The sequence below is a fragment of the Paramormyrops kingsleyae genome, chromosome 7 (assembly GCF_048594095.1).
Source record: "Paramormyrops kingsleyae isolate MSU_618 chromosome 7, PKINGS_0.4, whole genome shotgun sequence".
NCBI classification, from domain to species: Eukaryota; Metazoa; Chordata; class Actinopteri; order Osteoglossiformes; family Mormyridae; genus Paramormyrops; species Paramormyrops kingsleyae.
In genome coordinates, this window is record NC_132803.1 from 2,070,001 (window position 1) to 2,094,754 (window position 24,754).

Genomic DNA, 24,754 nt, shown 5'->3' on the forward strand with positions numbered 1-24,754 from the left:
TGCCTGCATGTTTCACAGAGGAAGCACGGAGCCTGTCAGCACAGGTTTGTTCTCTTGCCTGCGTCAGCAGCAATGCAGAGGGGCTCAAACCTGGGGGGGGGGGGGGGGATCCACACATGCAAACACACGACGGTGCAGAACAGCATGGACCTGCTGCAGCCACAGCCGCAGCCCCCCCTCCCACAGAGTACAGACATCGACATGCTCAGTTACTCAATTGCTCCTGCTACATTCATGTGCACTGCAGAGGGGGGCGGGGGGCAGGGATTGGTGTGGACTGGAATAGCACTTTGAGCAGCGTGCGTGTGTGTGTGTATGTGTGCGTGTGTGTGTGTATGTGTGCGTGTATGTTCGCGTGTGTGTGTGTGTGCGTGTGTGCTCACCACCAGCCTGAAGGAACAGCACAAACACTAAGAGTTAGCTGGCACTCTCAGAGTCAGTCGGCACCTACAGAGTCAGCTGGCACCATTAGAGTCAGTCGGTACCATCAGAGCTGGCACCTTCAAAATCAACCAGCACTCTCAGAGTCTGCTGCAGCCCGCAGAGTTAGCTAGCACACTCAGAGTCATCTGGTGCCCTCAGAGTTAGTCGGTACCCTCAGTGTAATCCAGCACCCTCAGAATTGGCATCCACAGAGTCAGCAGGCACCCTCAGAGTCAGCCAGGGAATCAGTACAGCAGGTACCACACAGCCTTGGGATGAAGCCGTGTGACTACACAGTGTAAACAGCTCTTAGCATCAGACTCTTTCTACTTCATGTAGACAGCACTGTTAGGCAGGTAGAGAAACACACAGCTTCAGCCATCGGCATGCAGCACCTGCAGCGCAGCAGCCCAGTGCGACAAAGCAGAGCCCAGGACATGGGCTGAGATGCTGAGAGGGGGTGGGACAGGCAGGGAGTGACCCCCCTCTGCAACAAACAGCTGAGATACACGCACACAGTGGATGGGAGAAAGGAGAGGTATGTGCGGTGAGCGAGAGTGAGGGAGAGAGAGACGGAGAGGGAGGGGAGCGAGCAAGCGAGCGAGGGAGGGAGAGCGGACAGAAACCGCATCAGGGATCACAGAGGAACGAGGGGAGAGAGGAAAACAAGAGAAGCGACAGATACGGACAGGAGGGGACTGTAAGGGTTGCAGGAGCGAGCGCTGCGTGGCAGTGACCCCTCTCAGGGGCTCTGAGGAGGAGGAGGAGGAGGAAGAAACGGGGGCGCCATGGCGCAAGCCGCCAAGCAGCTGCGGAAGACTAAGGACCTAGCGGAGCAAGCGGCCCAGGAGCAGCGGGAGAGGGAGGAGGAGCTGAACAGGAAGAGGAGTCGGTCAAGGGACCGCAAGCGCAAGGTAAGACACTGGGGGGGAGGTTTGGCGTCAGCTGCTCACATGAACATGAACACGTAAAGGCACAGCTTTCATGCCATGACACGCTGAGGGCGGGGGCTGGGTGGGGTGTGTGTGTGTGTGTGTGTGTGGGGGGGGGGGGTGTTTCCCTGGTTCTTTAGCTGCTGTAACGTGTGAGAGGCTCTGATTGCTTGTGGACAGGGACCAATCCTGTGTGAGAATCAGATGCTGCAGAAGTGCCGCTTGAGCATCATGCTGTGACGAGCACGTGTGCAGACGAGCATCGATCGGGCATCAGCAGCCTGCCTCTGCATCCCTCACCCTTCACCTCTCAGAGCAAAGGAGCTATTTTCATCACGGCTGAGACGCTCCTGCAGGAGAGGGGGACTGAGCTCACCGCTGATGCAACTTCCCACATAGCCTGCAGAGGCTCACCAGCAGGGGGTGCTCACCGGCTTCCATCCTGATCCCACTCTCTAAAGAACATACTTGTGCTTCAGCTCAATTTAAGAACAACGAGGTCAATCAGCCTGAATCCATATGTACTCAGCAGTAAACAGGCCACGCTGGCTTGTCTGTCCAGAAAGGCGTCAGCACCCAGACGCAGGTCAGCAAAACCACCGGCTGGATGCAAACGTCAGAGGACAGTGTATTTAGAGTGATGCAGGGCCTGAGACGCAATGCCTGTCATTCTGAGTGTGTGAGCCCCCATAGAGTGTTTATCTGTGAGCGTGTGTCATTGTTTACGGTCTCGTCAGCTGAATTTGACAGAGTGGTGATGTCATAGTATTACAGTGCTGGATTTGACTGGTTAGACTGGTGCTCACCTGTAAGACTGACTGGTCAAATTGGGCCTGAGCAGATTCATCATTCACTGGAACTGAAAGGGACTGAAAAGGACCAAGTGCGAAAATGTGACCAAATGATGTTTTTGTGGTATTTGGACATATGTTCATGTACAGGATTGCAAACTAGCTTTGAATCAGGTTCGAGGATAAGGTGCTGGGTAGTTTCAGGTCAGCTTTAGTTTGTGGGGGTGATGGTCAGCTTTGGTTTGTTGAGGTGCTGATGACCTTTGCTTAGTCTGGGAGGTGATTAGCTTTGGTTAATGTGGGTGACAATCAGTTTTGGTTTGTGGGGGTGATGATCAGCTTTGAATTGTGGGGAGGTGATCAGCTTTGGTTTGGGAGGGGTGATCAGCTTTGGATTGTGGGGGGAGGATCAGCTTTGTTTAATGGGGGATGATCATCTTTGGATTGTGGGAGGGTGATCAGCTTTGGTTTGTGGGGGTGATGATCAGCTTTGGTTTGAGGGAGCGAGGATCAGTTTTGTGGGGGTGATGATCAGCTTTGTTTATTGGGGGGATGATCAGCTTTGGTTTGTGGGGGGAGGATCAGCTTTGTCTATTGGGGGATGATCAGCTTTGGATTGTGGGGGGGTGATCAGCTTTGTTTATTGGGGGATGATCAGCTTTGGTTTGTGGGGGTGATGATCAGCTTTGTTTATTAGGGGGATAATCAGCTTTGGATTGTAGGGGGTGATCAATTTTGGATTGTGGAGGGGTGATCAGCTTTGGATTGTGGGGGGGTGATGAGCTTTGGATTGTAGGGGGGTGATCAGCTTTGGATTGTGGGGGGATGATCAGCTTTGGATTGTGGGGGGTGATCAGCTTTGGTTTGGAGGGATGATCAGCTTTGTGGGGGTGATGATCCGCTTTGGTTTGAGGGGGTAAGGATCAGCTTTGTTTATTGGGGTGATGATCAGCTTTGATTTGAGTGGGTTAGGATCAGCTTTGTGGGGGTGATGATCAGCTTTGGTTTGTGGGGGTGATGATCAGCTTTGGATTGTGGGGGTGATGATCAGATTTGATTTGACGGGGGATGATCAGCTTTGGATTTTGGGGGGATGATCAGCTTTGGTTTGAGTGGGTGATGATCAGCTTTGATTTGAGAGGGGATGATCAGCTTTAGATTGTGGGGGGGTGACAATCAACTTTGTTTGTTGGGGTGATGACTACCTTTGGTTTGTGGGGGGTGATGATCAGCTTTGGTTTGTGGGGGTGAAAACCAGGATTGGTTTGGTGGGGTGATGATCAGCTTTCTTTTATTGAGGTGATGATCAGTTTTGGTTTCTTGGCATGATGGTAAGCTTTGGTTCGTTGCAGTGATGATGAGCATTGGTTTCAGAGGATGATGATCAGCATTGGTTTGAGGGGGTGATGATAAGCTTTTTATTGTGGGTCTGATAATCAGCTTTCATAACTCGGCACTGGTTGTCTTACTGAAGTGTCCACAGGCTGTCTCAGCTGTCTGCTACATGCTCAGGCTGTGACCTCATTGATAAGACCCCACAGCTGCATATAAGAGTGCTGGATAATGCAGTGCAGACAAGTATGACGTGGAGGAATATAATTCAATTATGAGGAACACTGTGGAAGTCTATTAGATCTTAATCTGGTATCTGGAATCTGCAGGCATTAAAAATATTGTGGGAATTAAACATCTACATCTGAGGCATGAGATATACTTCCTTGATCCCAGTGGGTAATGCTTTTGCATACAGCAGTGAGATACACAGTTGCACAGATACAAACATGCAGTGCCAAAGAGGTGCAAGAAAAGTATATACAGTGCAAACACAATATTGAGCAGGACTTTGCTTCCGAAAGTGTGGCACTGTGGTAGATAGAAGTAAAACTGGTGCTCTTTCTTAGTAATCAATTAGCTCATTGACTCTGAATCCACACATAATAATTTTCTTAAGCCACTGTACAACATAGTCTCAACACCAAGGAGTCCAACTTTCATTCAAACAATATATGCATATGGCATGCTGCAAATGTACTGGCTTTGAGGCAGAAAAAAGCAACAGCATCAATAAGTAGTGGAAATGGGTCAGAACCTTTGACTGGTGTAAAATGCGCCCATCTATAGAGACACACAGCTCTGTATTACTTACGCTGCCCTGATGTATTTTTTGATCAAAACATTTGCTGTGTGTAATTGCTTTTAAATCTAGTATATTTAAGCCCAGGCCTTCCCACTCATACAGGTACATATGCTGTGTTCCAAGCATCTTGGAGCTTGAAAATGTCCGGCCTCCTATCTGAAAAAGGATTAAGGAACAGCTCTTGAAGTTGAAGCTCCTTTTGGGAAACTTGGGCCAATTTCACATGGCCTGACTTCACTGAGAAGTGGCTGCAGTGACGACAGACAACATGGTAGCTTCCACAGGAGCCATTACTGTGAATAATAAATGAGGTATATAGGATGATTCTTCCTGTCTTACATGGCAATAAAAGGACTATAAATAAAATAAAAAATATGTATGTAGATGGATATCAAAATAAATTGCAAATACTGCTGTTTAGCTACATGTTCATGGATAGCTTTAGCAGTGCAAAACAAGCTGAATGTGTGATTTTTATTTAATCAGCCTTTCAGGGTTATCGTGCTTATGCTATTGTATACTATTCTAGGTTTATAATACATGAAATGCGTATAAAATCATATTTTTATTTTATACAATACCAATAGAATGTTATGTGAGTGTGAGCTGCGATGGGTTGGCGCCCCATCCTGGGTTGTTCCCTGCCTTGTGCCCTGTGATGGGTTGGTGCCCCATCCTGGGTTGTTCCCTGCCTTGTGCCCTCTGATGGGTTGGCGCCCCATCCTGGGTTGTTCCCTGTCTTGTGCCCTGCGATGGGTTGGTGCCCCATCCTGGGTTGTTCCCTGCCTTGTGCCCTGCGATGGGTTGGCGCCCCATCCTGGGTTGTTCCCTGCCTTGTGCCCTGCGATGGGTTGGCGCCCCATCCTGGGTTGTTCCCTGCCTTGTGCCCTGCGATGGGTTGGCGCCCCATCCTGGGTTTTTCCCTGCCTTGTGCCCTGTGATGGGTTGGTGCCCCATCCTGGATTGTTCCCTGCCTTGTGCCCTGCGATGGGTTGGTGCCCCATCCTGGGTTGTTCCCTGCCTTGTGCCCTGCGATGGGTTGGCGCCCCATCCTGGATTGTTCCCTGCCTTGTGCCCTGTGATGGGTTGGTGCCCCATCCTGGGTTGTTCCCTGCCTTGTGCCCTGTGATGGGTTGGTGCCCCATCCTGGGTTGTTCCCTGCCTTGTGCCCTGCGATGGGTTGGCGCCCCATCCTGGGTTGTTCCCTGCCTTGTGCCCTGTGATGGGTTGGCGCCCCATCCTGGGTTGTTCACTGCCTTGTGCCCTGTGATAGGTTGGTGCCCCATCCTGGATTGTTCCCTGCCTTGTGCCCTGTGATGGGTTGGCGCCCCATCCTGGGTTGTTCCCTGCCTTGTGCCCTGTGATGGGTTGGCGCCCCATCCTGGGTTGTTCCCTGCCTTGTGCCCTGTGATGGGTTGGCGCCCCATCCTGGATTGTTCCCTGCCTTGTGCCCTGTGATGGGTTGGTGCCCCATCCTGGATTGTTCCCTGCCTTGTGCCCTGCGATGGGTTGGTGCCCCATCCTGGGTTGTTCCCTGCCTTGTGCCCTGCGATGGGTTGGCGCCCCATCCTGGGTTGTTCCCTGCCTTGTGCCCTGCGATGGGTTGGCGCCCCATCCTGGGTTGTTCCCTGCCTTGTGCCCTGTGATGGGTTGGCGCCCCATCCTGGGTTGTTCACTGCCTTGTGCCCTGTGATAGGTTGGTGCCCCATCCTGGATTGTTCCCTGCCTTGTGCCCTGTGATGGGTTGGCGCCCCATCCTGGGTTGTTCCCTGCCTTGTGCCCTGTGATGGGTTGGCGCCCCATCCTGGGTTGTTCCCTGCCTTGTGCCCTGTGATGGGTTGGCGCCCCATCCTGGATTGTTCCCTGCCTTGTGCCCTGTGATGGGTTGGTGCCCCATCCTGGATTGTTCCCTGCCTTGTGTTCGTAGCCTCCAGGACAGGCATCAGAACCCCTGTGACCCTGAATAGGGTAAGCAGTTTCAGAAAATGGATGGATGGACAATAACGATAATCAATTATATTATAAAATTATATTACGGTGGTCAGCCATGTTGATTGTCTACATTTGGTATTGTGGCTCATGGAATGGCTCTAGCTTGGAACTAGAGTCTTTTTAACTAGGAAATTCTGACCTCCAACTTGACTGGAACAAAGCAATATTTGGGTCAATGATGTGACACTGATTCTTTTGTGTCCATGTGGTTTAGTTGAATTTAAAAGCATTAAACTTTGAAAAGAAAATTTTAACTTTTAAATTACTCACATAAATACTTTCTTTGAGGACCTAGTCTAAAATTTCTGGTTTTGGTCAATTTTGAGAGAATATTTGGGGGATGATAACAAAAATGTCAATGTGGTGTAACCGTACTAACTTTGTACCAAATAATTAAAGGTCTAAAAAGGTGAAATTCTCAATAAAACACTGTGTCAGCTAGTTTGGCATAATCTTACATTCGAACTATTCAATAGAAAATAAAAGTAATGGAAAACCAGTGTTCTGAATATTATATATAATTTGAGGATTCACATTAGTCAGGTCAGCTTCCTTTGTCAAGGTGGTGTAACCATTTGGTGAGCCATTTTGTTGAAATTATGCTAGAAATGCCCTATGACAGGAATTAATATTACACAGATGAACCCTTGATGACTAGATTAGATTAGAGCAGTCCTCTTAAAAATATCAGATTATTCAACATTTTTACCGGTTCGGTCAGGTATTCTTATGTTTACATGTTAAATGATTTGACCCCTGGAAAACACTGACAATTCATCATAATGATAAAAATGAGTATTTACTTTAAAACTGATATTTTAAACATTCACACTGAGGTCATGTTCTTACATAAGTGTCCATGATAATGTCTGTCAAATTTGATTTTATTTGAATTGTCAAATGGTGTAACTGGTTAGGCCATTTGACTCCTACTACAAGCTTTTCTGTTAGAAAACAATTTTGTCAAATATCAGTAGTTTAGTAGTTTTAGTGAGTAAAGATGTAATTTAAAATACTAAATGGAACTATGTTTTCATTTTATAGATGTTATCACCTCCATGTTATATTTTTTATTAAGTGGTGATTGATCCACAACTTTATTATCAAAGCTCTAGGAAAAAACCTTTATGTTGCACAACCTGGGTGTTTCAGAAATCTTCAATACATATTTGTATTACAGACATTTACAAATTTTAGTAATACATAATGTAATATATGTGGATCATTTTATAATCAAGTGGGTGAGAACATGTCAGAAAAATGCAGGTCATTTATGCTTTCCAAGCTCCCGGTTTATGAGTTTATATCTTTATGAAAATGCTCTGCGCCAAAAATAAAAATTACATTTTTCATAATTTAAATTTTTTTTGCAGATAACTCAATGCCCAAAAACGTCGTCCACAGCCCAACTATGCATGGTGGATTTGTACCTTGCATGTCTATGCATGCATAGCATTACTTTTTATGGCATATTTTAGGATGATGTCCGATTTGTACCACTTCATTTCACAACCCAACCCCATCCCGTTAATACACCAGGTTTATGTTACAGACAGTTTGTGAGCGATCTCAACTAGCTCAGAATGGAATGCATGAAAAAAACACCACCCAATCTGCTGAAAATTCAAAGTGACCAATACTGACTGTGAATGTTACAATTTTAGCAAACAATCTTTTTTGTTTTTCTCCAAGGTTTTTTTTAATGTATGTATATTTTGATTTAGTGTTAATTCGAATAATATGTGCGTGTTTTCTTTCTTTATTTGGCAAAAATTTACGATAAAATGTTTTGTCTGGAACCAAAGAAATCTTATTTATAACATTTCTATGGGAAAAAACCTCCAGTCTTACGAGTTCTCGATTAATGACTGATAATTTGAAAAGAATTAGATTGTAAAGTCGATATCTACCTGTATACAGGAAAATTAATGTGGAATAAAATGTAATCTTCTATTGCAAGGTAATAACATGTCTTTTTAATTATTTTACCTAATTTATCAAAGATTATTTAGAAAACAGAGGTTTTCAGCATGTGTTCTGCTCAAAATTGCAGAAACACATAAAATTTAAATTTAAAATGAAGTAATTATTTTTTATAAGTACACTTACATACACTCTAGGTGGATAAAATATGTAATATTTCTCTTTTTCAGGTGCATATCTATGGAACCCTTTAGGTGTCTTGGTAGAAAAAAAAATTATCTCAGTAATTTGTGCTCTTGAGTTAGTAATTGTGCTCTCGAATTACTAATTTGTGTGCTCGAGTGAGTAATTTGTGCTCTGGAGTTAGTCATTTGTGTGCTCAAATTACTAATTCATGCTCTGAATTTAGCAATTTGTGCACACGAGTTAGTAATTCGTGCTCTCAAGTTATAATTCGTGTTTTCAAGTTACCAATTCACACTCCGAAGTTAGTAATTCATGCTCTCGAGTTGTAATTTGTGTGCTCGAGTTACTAATTCGTGCACTCAGATTAGTATTAATATTTGTGCTCATCAGATAGTACTTTGTGCACTTGTTGTGGTTTTTTTCTTCCCCTCCAATCAGGAGTCAGGAGCCGCTTGTGTAGATCTTCAGATTCAGTCTTTATTGCAACAATGAAGTTGCAACCGAGGCCAGACACTTACAAGTGTGTCCAATACTGTTTTACACTAATTTTCCATACTTGTTTTTCGTCACATTGTGCACAGCAGTAATTGGTCTGCATTCTCTGAAGGTTACAAAGTCACTCTCTGCACAGTTTACATCAGCTTCTTATAGAGTCCTAATGATTACACTCTCTATGCGTTATGAAGTGCTAAATGAGTGATTTGTGCTCTCTGATTGGTGCATGAATTACTAACTCAAGAGAATGAATTTCTGACTTGAGAGCATGAATTAGTAACTCTAGCGCATGAATCACCAACTCGAGCGGACAAATAAGTAACTTGAGAACATAGATTTCTACCATGACACCTAAGGTGCTCCCTAGCATTCAGTCTTACCTTTTGTTAAAAAATGGTTTGGAAGTCATACAAAAATTACATGAAACCCATCTGAAGAAATAATGCACATTTTAGCAAACCTGATACATGCTTTCAAATCAAGTTTTTACAAGCTTTTTGAATTGCTCATCTTGCCCACCTTTATTTGTCACTGACTGATATACATTTGTAGGACTGTGTATAGCAATGTGTGTGTGCTGCACACACACAAATACACATAGACACACACATTTTTCAGAAAGGCTACAGGAACCTTATCCACTCTGCTGCATCTTTGAAGATCATAGGTGTTATTGTGTGGTATCATAGATATTATCACCTGCAGAAACTAATCAAAGCCTGAGTATTGATTGACATCAGAGACAAGATCCTCTCCACTAGACAAAATTATTTCTATCCATACCATGTTTCAGTTTTCATATGCACCATGCTACATGTGCATAGTTATGCTGGCTATATGAGTCCTACATAATCACACCATTAGCATGGCAGCATTACTACACCAAATGATTAGCAGTGTAGTCCTATATAACCACACCATTAGCATGGCAGCATTACTACACCAAATGATTAGCAGTGTAGTCCTATATAACCACACCATTAGCATGGTAGCATTACTACACCAAATGATTAGCAGTGTAGTCCTACATAACCACACCATTAGCATGGTAGCATTACTACACCAAATGATTAGCAGTGTAGTCCTATATAACCACACCATTAGCATGGCAGCATTACTACACCAAATGATTAGCAGTGTAGTCCTATATAACCACACCATTAGCATGGCAGCATTACTACACCAAATGATTAGCAGTGTAGTCCTATATAACCACACCATTAGCATGGTAGCATTACTACACCAAATGATTAGCAGTGTAGTCCTACATAACCACACCATTAGCATGGTAGCATTACTACACCAAATGATTATCAGTGTAGTCCTACATAACCACACCATTAGCATGGTAGCATTACTACACCAAATGATTAGCAGTGTAGTCCTATATAACCACACCATTAGCATGGTAGCATTACTACACCAAATGATTAGCAGTGTAGTCCTACATAACCACACCATTAGCATGGTAGCATTACTACACCAAATGATTATCAGTGTAGTCCTACATAACCACACCATTAGCATGGTAGCATTACTACACCAAATTATTAGCAGTGTAGTCCTATATAACCACACCATTAGCATGGTAGCATTACTACACCAAATAGTTAGCAGTGTAGTCCTACATAATCACACCATTAGCATGGTAGCATTACTATACCAAATTATTAGCAGTGTAGTCCTACATAACCACACCATTAGCATGGTAGCATTACTACACCAAATGATTATCAGTGTAGTCCTACATAACCACACCATTAGCATGGTAGCATTACTACACCAAATTATTAGCAGTGTAGTCCTATATAACCACACCATTAGCATGGTAGCATTACTACACCAAATAGTTAGCAGTGTAGTCCTACATAATCACACCATTAGCATGGTAGCATTACTATACCAAATTATTAGCAGTGTAGTCCTACATAACCACACCATTAGCATGGTAGCATTACTACACCAAATTATTAGCAGTGTAGTCCAACATAATCACATCATTAGCATGGTAGCATTACTATACCAAATGATTAGTAGTGTAGTCCTATATAACCACAGCATTAGCATGGTAGCATTACTACACCAAAATGATTATCAGTGTAGTCCTACATAACCACACCATTAGCATGGTAGCATTACTACACCAAATTATTAGCAGTGTAGTCCTATATAACCACACCATTAGCATGGTAGCATTACTACACCAAATAGTTAGCAGTGTAGTCCTACATAGTCACACCATTAGCATGGTAGCATTACTATACCAAATTATTAGCAGTGTAGTCCTACATAACCACACTATTAGCATGGTAGCATTACTACACCAAATTATTAGCAGTGTAGTCCAACATAATTACATCATTAGCATGGTAGCATTACTATACCAAATGATTAGTAGTGTAGTCCTATATAACCACACCATTAGCATGGTAGCATTACTACACCAAATAGTTAGCAGTGTAGTCCAACATAATCACATCATTAGCATGGTAGCATTACTACAACAAATGATTAATAGTGTAGTCCTACATAATCACACCATTAGCATGGTAGTATTACTACACCAAATGATTAGTAGTGTAGTCCTACATAATCACACCATTAGCATTGGCAGTATTACTGTGCTACTACAGTACTTCTTCCAGGACCAATTATGTGTATGTCCAAAGCAGTGTATTTCACTGCAGAAATTCAAGTAGTAAAGTAAATAAAACAAATAAAACTGAACACAAAGACCTGTCACATAATAATCTAAGGCCACTATGGAGGATTTTTATGTTAATTTTAAGTGATTATAGGAGAAATTACTGAAAACTAACCTTTTCAATCTAGGCATTACTGTACGACACAGAATGATGATGCAATTCAGAATCTCTGGGGGTTTTACCCATCACGCCTGGCCTTCTGCAGTACTCATGAATATTAATACTTAGGCATGGTAAGTGCAGCAAGCTTTGTATTCAGAAAAGCAGGATCTACTCTGGGCATGCTGGGTAGAAAATGAGGAAGAGGGAAGGAGAGGTGGAAAGAGAAGTGGGGAGAAGGGAAAAGGGTCTTGAGTGTATCTGGGAAGTCAGGTCACAAGAAAAAAATAGCAGTGCCTCTGAAACAAGGCAGCTTGGACAGAGACGGACAGCCATACAACTGCACACACACATACTCACATGCATGCAGACAGTCAATTGATTTACCATTGACTCAGCCGCTGTTTGTGTGACAGGCTCTGCAGTGTGGCGGAGGGGGGGGGGCGCGATAATGTGGTGCCGTGTGCTCCCAGTACGCACAGCTCTAAATTATTCAAGGCATGGAAGTGGGGGGAGGTGTGGTCTTGCATTCTAGCGGTGGGCAGCCTTTCGGGGGCGTCAGTGATGCACATGCTGTGAGCAAAAATATCAGAAGGGTTCAGTATGGCTGAGACAGAAGAGCGCATTCTCTGCCCTGAAGTGTGACAAGGCAGAGGCTGAACACCATCCTTATCTAACTGTACATATTCTATGATGAGGCAGATGCTGAGCACCATCCCTATATAACTGTACACACTATGATGAGGCAGAGGCTGAACACCATCACTGTCTATCTGTGTGTACTGTATGATAAGTAAGAAGCTGAACACTGTCCCTGTCTAACTGTACATATTATATGATGGGGCAGAGGCTGAGCACCATCCCTGTCTAACTGTACATACTGTATGACGAGTGAGCGGGTGAACACAGTTGCTGTCTAATTGTACATATTGTATGATGGGACAGAGGCTGAACACTATGCCTAACTGTATACATTGTACAGTGAGACAAATGGATGGATTTAATTTATTTAAAATAGGGGACTAATCAGGCCGGTATTTTGTAGATAATCATAAACACCAAGGAAATCTGCTCTGATAAATACGTGCCCACAAACACTAGTTAGGTACAAATCCGCATGCACACTCTTCTCTCTCACCCTACACTTTGCTACACAGCGCTAATGGCGTGGCTAGCTTAATCCTTACCACCACCTGAAACACTGTCATCTCCCTGTTCCTCCATAACAATATCAACATTTCTGCTAGGGCATGGAGATATAACTATACTATCGGTAATTGACAATATCAGATAAGTAGCTCTGTGTCAATATCTGGAAGTCACTATTCCAGGGATAATTGCCTTTTGCTGGAAAGTAGGCTTAGGCTAAACACAAAGCAAGACAGCAGAAGGGTTTATGATTCGGCTTTCAGTTCGGCCTTCTAGCCTACATCTGGGATGCAGTAAAAGGGAAAAAAAAACAACATAGCACAGCGTTTCACAATTAAGCATTGCTCATTTCTGTAAGCTAATATTGTGTTCACCATTCTTGTAAATTGGGAAGTTAGACATCGTCACATCAGGTACTCCTCTCTGCCAGTCAGCAACCCCAGAATGTTAGCAGTTGTAGTGCAACTTTTTGTGGGAGTTTTGAGCTTCTGAATTTATGTGGATGGTCAAACAAGATAGCCACTTACCGTTGTTAATTCCCTTACAAGATAAGGACGTTACCGACAGCCTTGATAACCTAGCTGTGAATTTCATCTTTGCAGCTTCTTTCATTTATGGGAGGGAGCAGTCTTCCACAGGCTAAAGCCGATATCTTTAACGACAAAAAAATGATCCGTTAACAATTATTTGAAGAACTAGGTTAGGCTATTAATTACTTTCAAAAGCATGTCTGATGTGATGTATTGATCCACAAAAATATGCAATTTGTTAATCCAAGTTGACCCCGTTAATGTATAGCTATTGATAGCTATAACTATTGATCTAAATCAACTATGTTCCATACATATTTCTCTGTGTGTGTGTGTGTGTGTGTGTGTGTATGTATATGTACGCGCCAAGTGTACGTTTTGGGGGAGGGCGATGACGTGATATTATAATTTATCTCAGTTGATAACGTTTTTTGGTTAGCTACTACCATTACGTTGTTATTGATAGACTTCAGTCATTTAAGCGTTCAGGAAAACATTCCGTAATGTGACTGTCACTGTGGTAGTTATTTTGTTTGGCATGAGCTCCAGTAACTTTGTTTTGAACTCAGTACTGGGTTGTTTAACAGTATGTTGCGTGCTGGGAATACTAGCTACCTAACCATTACTAATCAATTAAATGCAACATTCCAAAAGAACTATAGGTAGTAGTGCAATGTCCTGACTCAGTCCAATTCCCACACGTGCAAGGGAATATTTTTTGTAATTCGCACACGTTGATTTTTATCACATATGTCACAAAAATGTCACACTGTCAAGGCCTGTTTGTTAGCCTGTGTGTGAGTTTTGTACATGTCAGTACAAGTGTGTCTGTTTATGTGTATGTACATGTGTGTCTTCCTGTGTATAGGCCTAAATTAGCCCATCAATATTTTAGATCTTCTTTTTCCACAGAGGAAGAAATCAAATGACCTCCTGCTTGTTTTTGCGTGAGTATTTACTAGTTTATGGGGGTCTGTGGAGTTTTCTGGCTGTCTAGTCTGTGTGAGTGTGTACTACTTTGTAAGAGTCTGTGGAGTTTTCTGCTTGTCCTAGTCTGTGTGAATGTTTACTACTTTGTAAGAGTCTGTGGGGCTTTTCTGGCTGTCCTAGTCTGTGTGAGTGTGTACTACTTTGTAAGAGTCTGTGGGGCTTTTCTGGCTGTCCTAGTCTGTGTGAGTGTGTACTACTTTGTAAGAGTCTGTGGAGTTTTCTGCTTGTCCTCATCTGTGTGAATGTTTACTAGTTTATGGAGGATTTGTGGACTTTTCTGGTTCTCATCATGTGTCTGATTACTAGTTTATGAGGGTTTGTGGGCTGTCCTGACCGTCCTCATCCTTGTGTGTGTTAATTAGTATGTGAGGGTTTGTGGACTGTCCTCTTCTATGTGATTACTGAGTAGTATATGGAGCTCTGGACTCTTCGGCGTGTCATGCTCTGTGTCAGTCTATGAGGGTCTGTAGACGTTTATGGCTGTGCTCCTCTGTTAAAACAGAGCTTTTAATTAAGGTTAATTGAGTTTGCGGAAGACCCCACATACTGCTGTTCTGGTAATGCACATGTGTCATGGGAGATAAAAGCACTCGCTCAGGGGAAACTTCAGTGTTGGTGAAGAAAGCGCAGCTTTTTAAAAGGGAAAGATTGTGGATAAACCAAGTAAAAAGTACTTTGGCAATTTAAAGAAGTGGTGCTGTGTTTGTAATCTCTGCTGAAAGCTTGTGCCAACTACTGTAAAACTGAAAATACTATGAATGTATTTAATAATTGTATTATTACATAATTATTATTCTCGAAGTGATTCCTGTAGAACATACTGAATACAAGTGCTTACAGTCACAGATACCAGCAATTAGTGTTGCAACTTTCAGTCACATCTTGGTTCACAATAGGACACGGCACTTTAATTTATCAATACGAGGTGGGTGGAAACTACCAGCGATGACAAACCTACCCCCTGCAATGAGTCCATTCAATTTGTCATCTTTTTCATGTTCTGTTTAAGGGAATCCTAAGGGATTTTTAAGCATGCCTCAAAATGAAGTTAAAATGAAGTATTATTTGAAAGTATTGATTCATTTGATTCATGAATTATAATATGATAATTATCCATATTGACAGATATGAAAAATGATCATAATAAAATATTTTGCTATATTGCTCAGCCTTAGTTTGAGAGTCTGTGGGCAGAACCCAGTGTGATGGAGAGACAGACAGGGAAGTAGCTGAGCCCGAGCCGTAACCCAGCATGAGTGAGCGACAGACAGGCAGGTAGATGAGCTGAGCTGAACCCAATGCAAGGCAGGCTGCAGATGCCTTCTTATAGCCTCTCACTTTGTTCTTTTTTCTTTATAAAATTTTCACTTTCTGTGTTTTCTTAGTTTGCCTCCCTTCTGCTGCACTCTCCATCTGTCCCAGCTCACCCTCTTTCTTCGCTGCTATGTCACCTCCCCTCATGACACGGACCCCTCCGCCCTGCTGAGCTTGCACATTGCCGGGGCTCAATTCCAAACAAGTGCACAGGATTCTGGGAACAGAAGAGAGCCAAGAGGGTGGGGGGGGGGGGGGGGGGGCTGTCACTTCAGTTTAGCCTGTCTCTTCCTTTCTTCTCTCTCTGGCTCTTTTCTCCTGTTCCACACGAATAAAAGGATTTGCCTGACAGAGAAGGGTGTGCAGCTGAAAACCACCCTGGTAAAAATAGCTGTGATAATGACAAATCCTTATTTATAGGTCTGTAGAGCATGGTGGCTCTCGATGTGAGCTCCAAGCAGAGAGAGTGCCAAGGGATGCAGTGAGATGCACACTGTGAAAAACACCATGACCTACAGAGACACATTGAAATGCAGTGATATATCCAAAGAGTGATGCTTCCACACACAGATTGCTGTGTACACGTGCTCGCATTATACATAAACCACACGAAACAATGTATGTGTGCCTGTCTGTGTATATGTGTTAAAGTGACAGATTGAGTATGAAAGAACAATGCAGATCTGTGTAGGTAATTTATTTTGTTAGCATACTAAGTCCTCGTGCAATCTTCACTGCAGAAATGTGGAACAAGAGCTAAACCCAGAAGGATTCCTAGTTAAAGATTTCTCATCTTTTGTACCTCTCTACTAATTGTAATATGAGTGCTTCTGAATTCAGAGTGTGCACATGTCAGTCTTAACAATGGAATGAGGCTGACCTGTGCTCCTCTGGTATAATTCTGTAGGAACACTCGCATTGGAATGAGGCCGTTCTAACAGGTCCATGACACTGTGCCCCTGTGGTGCAATCCTGTAGGTACACTCTCATTGGAATGAGGCCGTTCTGACAGGTCCATGACACTGTGCAGCTGTGATGTAATCCTGTAGGAACACTCTCATTGGAATGAGGCCATTCTGACAGGTCCATGACACTGTGCCCCTGTGATGTAATCCTGTAGGAACACTCTCATTGGAATGAGGCCATTCTGACAGGTCCATGACACTGCCCCTCTGATGTAATCCTGTAAGAATACTCACACTGGAATGGGGTCATTCTGACAGGTCCATGACACTGTGCTCCTGTGGTGTAATCCTGTAAGAATACTCACACTGGAATGAGGTCACTCTGACAGGTCCATGACACTGTGCTCCTGTGGTGTAATCCTGTAAGAATACTGACACTGGAATGAGGTCACTCTGACAGGTCCATGACACTGTGCCCCTGTGATGTAATCCTGTAGGTACACTCTCATTGGAATGAGGCCGTTCTGACAGGTCCATGACACTGTGCCCCTGTGATGTAATCCTGTAGGTACACTCTCATTGGAATGAGGCCGTTCTGACAGGTCCATGACACTGTGCTCCTGTGGTGTAATCCTGTAAGAATACTCACACTGGAATGAGGTCACTCTGACAGGTCCATGACACTGTGCCCCTGTGGTGTAATCCCGTAGGAACACTCTCATTGGAATGAGGCTGTTCTGAGTATGTTACTTGGTTTGCATATCATCAGTCATCCAGTACTTGTGGATGTGAGGTATAGTTACAGTTTTACCTGTGGATGTCAGGTACAGTTACAGTCTGACCTGTGGATGTGAGGTACAGTTACAGTCTAACCTGTGAGTCTCACATACAGTTACAGTCTGACCTGTGAGTGTCAGGTATAGTTACTGTGTGACCTGTGGATGTCAGGTACTGTTACAGTCTAACCTGTGGATGTGAGGTACAGTTACAGTCTAACCTGTGAGTCTCACATACAGTTACAGTCTGACCTGCGAGTGCTAGATACAGTTACAGCCAGATCATTTGGAGATTGTGTATGTACTTTTGATGGAATCCTCAATTGACTGCCTCTGTTATTTTATTGTGTGTTAGATTTCCCTTATGCTTAAAACAACATCTCAAACTTGTTAACAAACTGTTTAAAACTGTGGGGAAAAAAATGACTAAAACGTCACTGTAGTCCTCAAAATAATATTCAGACTGTACATTTAAGCGGGTCTTAAATGAAGATTTCACACTGTGTGAATGAATAATAAATATTAATAGAAAGGGTATAGAGTGACTAACCACAGTCACGTGATGGTTATGCTCTCTAACATTTCAGCAGAAAGATTCCAGGTTATTGGGTGTTTTTACACCAGCACTGTTTATTCTGGTTAAAATTAACTTTGGTTCAATTTCCCCCTTAGTGCAATTCTGGGGTGTGGATCAAAGCAACCAAACCGAGACCCCTTTAGAGGAGGTGGTCTCAGTCAGGCTGCAAACGAACTCTGGAGTAATGCGTTTGTGGTGTGAAAGTGATCCGACCTTAATCCGACCCAACTTCCAAGTGGTGTGCTCTGTGTTCCTGTAGCCAGGTGTGCTTTGCATTCTGGGATGAGGAGGAGCAACACCAACCTGTAGCACCAGCTAGGTAGAGAAGGAGAAATGAACCAAGGCCTTACTTGGTCTAGCAGGGAGTTACATTGCCTTCTTGAAATCTGGGCAGATGACTACATCTGTTAGCACCTAAAAACAAACATTTTTACAATGTTCAGTCAACAGGTGAAAGAGAGAGAATTTGATCGGTCAACTGAACAGTACTGTGTGAAAGTAAAAAAAATAAAAAATGAGGCAACAATAAATAAATGTGAGAGATGTTCAGCTGCATAGCCGAAGACACAGGACCTGCTTCCTGTATTTACTGCATAGCCCAGGACACAGGACCTGCTTCCTGTATTTACTGCATAGCCCAAGACACAGGACCTGCTTCCTGTTTTTACTGCACAGCCCAGGACACAGGACCTGCTTCCTGTATTTACTGCATAGCCCAAGACACAGGACCTGCTTCCTGTTTTTACTGCACAGCCCAGGACACAGGACCTTCTTCCTGTATTTACTGCATAGCCGAAGACACAGGACCTGCTTCCTGTATTTACTGCATAGCCCAGGACACAGGACCTTCTTCCTGTATTTACTGCATAGCCCAGGACACAGGACCTTTTCCTGTATTTACTGCATAGCCCAGGACACAGGACCTTCTTCCTGTATTTACTGCATAGCCCAGGACACAGGACCTTTTCCTGTATTTACTGCATAGCCCAGGACACAGGACCTGCTTCCTGTATTTACTGCATAGCCCAGGACACAGGACCTTCTTCCTGTATTTACTGTCTTGCTCCCGGCACAGACACATCTGACCAATAAGCAGAATTAATGTTCTCATGTGGTTTGTAGTGGCGCGTTGTTGCTTTGCTTGGATGTTTCTTTGTGTGAAAGTAAACCAAACTGAGGGGAAAATGCTACAAGTTTACAGGCTCATCAACCGCTTCAGACCAGAGAAACTGAGCTATACATGTGAAAGTGTCAATGCTCACTAACATTTCAGCTCAAGGAGTCTAATTTATACTCACTAACATCTCCATTGCCACATCATTCTGTGGAACAGCGCAGCTTGAGCTATGATATCATATTGTCCTATCATGAGAAGGTGATATTTGATTTGGACAAGCTCCTCCACTCACCTGCAGTCATTTACTAATTATACATCTAATTATAAATGACAGACATACTGAGTACTCTCTGAGTTTGTTTGCCTATTTTAGAGCCTAAATTGTGGTGTTTGGTAGGTAAGTAGGTATTTATACTTTATTGGTCCTAAGGAGGGACATTAGGGGGTGTTTTGTTCTCCCAGTGAATTGTTATGCTTTTCAAGTCCATCATTACATCTTGAGAATCTGTTCACTGTCCTAGAACGACTGGTTTTTTACACCTACCTAGAGTAAAAGAATAGAAAGAATGAAGTCTACAAAGATTTCTGACACGTGGAGAATAAGCTGCATCGGATAACATCAAACAGCACATTACAGTATGTTTATGTCTAAAATCTCATCCTTATCACAAGCATGGCCTTACCAGTATAACCAGCTCTCACTTACTAACATCACAAGCTATGACTCATTAACCCCAGAAACTATGACTCATGACACTGCATGATCTCTCTGGCCAAACATAGGGAGAGTGTGTTGCCTGGTGAGTCTCCATGTCGCAGACTCCTCCACACTGGCAGAAGGGACAGTGCCCATATGAAATTTTAGCTAAAATAACAAAAGTCTTCAAGAAAAGGGGAATCAGTCACACCACAGAAATTGTTTGTGATACATAAGTTGTTTGTATTGGCTGCAGTGCAGTGGAATCAGACGGTGTTCCAAATCACCTTCTTCTTTGGAGTTTAATCAGTGTGTTATAAATCCAGAAAAGCAGGCAGATCATCAGATCATGATCACTCACTGAATGATCTCGGCCTGACATGCTCTTAAAGGAGCTGCGTAGCTGGTTCCAGGATCCATATTCACACACCCCTCACACTGACCTGGGACCTACAGTCTAACATGATCATCAGCCATATTTCATCCTTGCTCAGGCTGCAGTCTCAGCATTACAAAGGCAGGGCTATAGATGGAGGCCTATATCAAGCTTCTGTTACAGGCAGGGCTATAGATGGAGGCCTATGTCAAGCTTCTGTTACAGGCAGGGCTATAGATGGAGGCCTATGTCAAGCTTCTGTTACAGGCAGGGCTATAGATGGAGGCCTATATCAAGCTTCTGTTACAGGCAGGGCTATAGATGGAGGCCTATGTCAAGCTTCTGTTACAGGCAGGGCTATAGATGGAGGCCTATGTCAAGCTTCTGTTACAGGCAGGGCTATAGATGGAGGCCTATATCAAGCTTCTGTTACAGGCAGGGCTATAGATGGAGGCCTATGTCAAGCTTCTGTTACAGGCAGGGCTATAGATGGAGGCCTATATCAAGCTTCTGTTACAGGCAGGGCTATAGATGGAGGCCTATGTCAAGCTTCTGTTACAGGCAGGGCTATAGATGGAGGACTATGTCAAGCTTCTGTTACAGGCAGGGCTATAGATGGAGGCCTATGTCAAGCTTCTGTTACAGGCAGGGCTATAGATGGAGGCCTATGTCAAGCTTCTGTTACAGGCAGGGCTATAGATGGAGGACTATGTCAAGCTTCTGTTACAGGCAGGGCTATAGATGGAGGCCTATGTCAAGCTTCTGTTACAGGCAGGGCTATAGATGGAGGCCTATGTCAAGCTTCTGTTACAGGCATGGCTATAGATGGAGGCCTATGTCAAGCTTCTGTTACAGGCAGGGCTATAGATGGAGGCCTATATCAAGCTTCTGTTACAGGCAGGGCTATAGATGGAGGCCTATGTCAAGCTTCTGTTACAGGCAGGGCTATAGATGGAGGCCTATGTCAAGCTTCTGTTACAGGCAGGGCTATAGATGGAGGCCTATGTCAAGCTTCTGTTACAGGTAGGGCTATAGATGGAGGCCTATGTCAAGCTTCTGTTACAGGCAGGGCTATAGATGGAGGCCTATGTCAAGCTTCTGTTACAGGCAGGGCTATAGATGGAGGCCTATGTCAAGCTTCTGTTACAGGTAGGGCTATAGATGGAGGCCTATGTCAAGCTTCTGTTACAGGCATGGCTATAGATGGAGGCCTATGTCAAGCTTCTGTTACAGGCAGGGCTATAGATGGAGGCCTATATCAAGCTTCTGTTACAGGCAGGGCTATAGATGGAGGCCTATGTCAAGCTTCTTTTGCAGGAAAAACAGAAGAAGGCCGCATCAGGACAGCCTGTGCTCTTCTTGGCCAGGACACGGTGACCCAAGCAAAGGTTACTGTGCTGCAGAGTGAGGATCAGGGTTATATTCAGCTGGAACATGATACCACCCAGGACACAGTCATTGTCCTTGCAGTCGCCATGGGAACTGTTTCATTGATCAGCATGACTCTCTGCTTCTTCTGCTCAGCTGATTTGTACTTCTTTGACACCCCCCTCAACTCATGTGCAGCAGGAGGAAGCCCCATTCCTCAGGATACAACTTCCAGTTTAACTGCATGTGTACAAACTGATGCATCCTCCGAAGTCACTGTCAGGATTATGCTTCCTTCTATGTGGATGCTGTTATACTGTACAAGTCAGTGCTGCACTGACTGTCACTGCAGCCTTCTGCGTTTGGCTCTGTGAGTGCACCATGCTGTCCACGTGTGCAACCATTACAGTATGTTATTATCCATGTTTTACCCACTTATACTGGTCAGGGTCATGGTGGGGAGCGGGGTGGGGGGGATGGAGCTTATTACATATTATTTAACATCAGAAGATGAGAGACACTTTTTCATATAAGTGGCTGAGGGGAGGTGGACAAGTTAGGTTATCAGTAATTGGACACCCATAGACACAGAATTACTTACATACTTATTGAAAGACACATTCAGTGACTGGATCATCAGAGAAACAAAAGTACATGCTTAGTCACTGCATGTTGAAGGAACTATTTTCATGACCAGGCAAGCTGGAAAGCAGGTCGGATGGGGAGAAGAGAGAAACTGTTCTGTGATTAATGTATTTTGGGGGAAAGTGGCCTTCTCTCAGCACAGATGCATCCTGTTTCTATAGAATGCTGCAATCAATTTTGTTTAAAACAGGTCATTTTTCTATTTTGCATGTATTAAAAACAGACACACGCCGTGATTAATGAGCTTTATTCCATCTGCCATTATACTGATAGACCTGGGAGCTAGAAAGATTGTAAGAGACATTCACAGTGTGACACGAAAAGCACTGGTGTGTACTGACACTGCGTAATATACTGACACTGCGTAATATACTGACACTGTGTAATATACTGACACTGCATAATACAGTATACTGACACTGTAATATACTGACACTGCGTAATATACTGACACTGTGTAATATACTGACACTGTAATATACTGACACTGCGTAATATATTGACACTGTGTAATATACTGCTCAACCTCGGCAACACCAAAACATATCTTGCAAACCTGTCTCACATATAGTCTTTCTCTCACCCTTCCTCTCTCTCATCTCTCTCCTTCCCCCTCTCTTTCTCCCCCTCCCCCATCCTGTTTCTCCCTCCCTCTCTTTCCCCTCCCCCTTCCTCTCTCTCCCTTCCTTTCTCTATTTTTCCTTCTCTCTGTCTCTCTCCTTCATCTCTATATATTCCCTCTCTCCATCTTCCCTTCCCCCTTTCCTCTCTGTGTCTCCCTCACACCCTTTCTCTTCCTCCTCTCTTATTCTCTCCCCCCTCCCTGTCTGACTGCAGGCTGATGCTGCCACCAGTTTTCTCCGTGCGGCTCGTTCTGGGAACCTGGACAAGGCCATGGACCACATCAAGAATGGGATTGACATTAACACAGCCAATCAGGTTAGAGGCCCACCCCTGTGCTTACCCTTTGCAGCCCGCCATTGGCCAGGCATATGGCATACAGCTCCCTACAGTGACTGGCAGACCTGCCTCAAGCCCAGAGAGAATCCCTGGTTACGTAACACACCTGCCAGGGTCTGCTTCAATCTCACTGGCTGAGGGAGCGTTTCCTGAGTGTTCTTTAAATAAAATGGTGTAAATTATAAATGAGTGTGAAGGGAGAGACAGACTTTGGCTTTGTGCCTGTGTTGTGTGTAAATACGAAATAAAGAAACACCCACTTGTCAGGAAGCCCATCTGCACGATTACACCATCTCTATCACTGAGTATTACTCACATTCACCAGGAAGCCGATCTGCACAATTACACCATCTCTATCACTGAGTATTACTCACATTCACCAGGAAGCCCATCTGCACGATTACACCATCTCTATCACTGAGTATTACTCACATTCACCAGGAAGCCCATCTGCACAATTACATCATCTCTACCACAGAGTACCACTTACGTTTACTGGGAAGTCTGTCTGCAACATGATACCATCTCTGCTACTGAGTAACAATCACATTCACAGGAAAACCTCAATGCATGATTACAACATCTCTACCACTGAGTAACACTCGTGGGAGTTTTACTTACACAGAATTGTTCTGAGGGCAGAATGAACAATGATTGGTTTGGAGAGATAACCAGTGAGATTGTAGAGGAGGCAACTAGAAGAGGCAGGACCGAGACATGTGATTGGAGGAAGTAGAGCCAGAGAGGATTGTGGAGAGAGGGAGGAAGAGAGACAGAGAGAGGGAGCAAGTGGGAGAGAGACACAGGGGGAAGAGACAGAGCCAGCAGTGGTTTTTACGCTCACATACTGTATGAGGAGGCTGAGGAAGTTCACCAGCCCCCCCCCCTGGCACTGACTGCTTTCCAACCACCTCAGCAGTTCACTAAACCAACATGTCAGAAGGTTACAGCTTGTCTGCATTCACACCGAGTTCCTGGAAGCAATCTCTGGCGCTCAGAAGCAGCAGAAATGGCTCCATAACTGGATTTATGAGCAATGAAGTCTCCTTTCATGCACTTAGCAGAGATGTGCAGATGCGGCGATGGGGCTGGGATGAGTCATAATGATCATTATAATCTCCATAATGTTTCGTTAAAGATCTCACTAACACAAAATAGGATAAAGGTGCTGTGTTCGATCCCTGCTTCTTTGAAGATGGTACTCACACTTCCTTTTTTAGTTTTCAGGAGAGAGTAACAATATTTCTGTGCATTGTGATTGCAGATATTGGTCAACAAAGTTTTTTTTTTTAATGACTGTTGCTGATACTGAGTGTTGTAACTGCTTGTTAAGAGTTATGAATAATTGCAGTACAAGTTGCTAATCGGGGAAGTATGTGTATGTTTGTGTGGAAGGGGGTGTTCCTTACCGCTCCCTATGTGTATGTTTGTGTGGGTGGGGGTGTTCCTTACCGCTCCCTATGTGTATGTTTGTGTGGGTGGGGGTGTTCCTTACTGCTCCCTATGTGTATGTTTGTGTGGGTGGGGGTGCTCCTTACTGCTCCCTATGTGTATGTTTGTGTGGGTGGGGGTGCTCCTTACTGCTCTCTAAGTGTGTGTCTTCGCATTTACACAGCCATGTGTTTCTCTGCCTCTCTGTATGTCTGTCACTCTTCCCTTTTTCCTGC

The 24,754-nt window shown here is 44.0% G+C and overlaps 1 protein-coding gene across 2 annotated transcripts in view; it reads left to right on the forward strand.

Annotated features, from left to right (window-relative positions):
• The first annotated feature begins 1,012 nt into the window (after positions 1 to 1,012).
• Positions 1,013 to 24,754, forward strand: part of LOC111851468 (ankyrin-1-like) — a 78,450-nt gene continuing 54,708 nt past the window's right edge. For both annotated transcript variants that reach the window (XM_072714010.1, XM_072714011.1), the window contains exons 1-2: positions 1,013 to 1,337; positions 22,965 to 23,066. In XM_072714010.1, the coding sequence (XP_072570111.1) occupies positions 1,212 to 1,337; positions 22,965 to 23,066 (228 nt within the window). In that variant the 5' untranslated portion in view covers positions 1,013 to 1,211. The remainder of the gene's footprint in view (positions 1,338 to 22,964; positions 23,067 to 24,754) is intronic.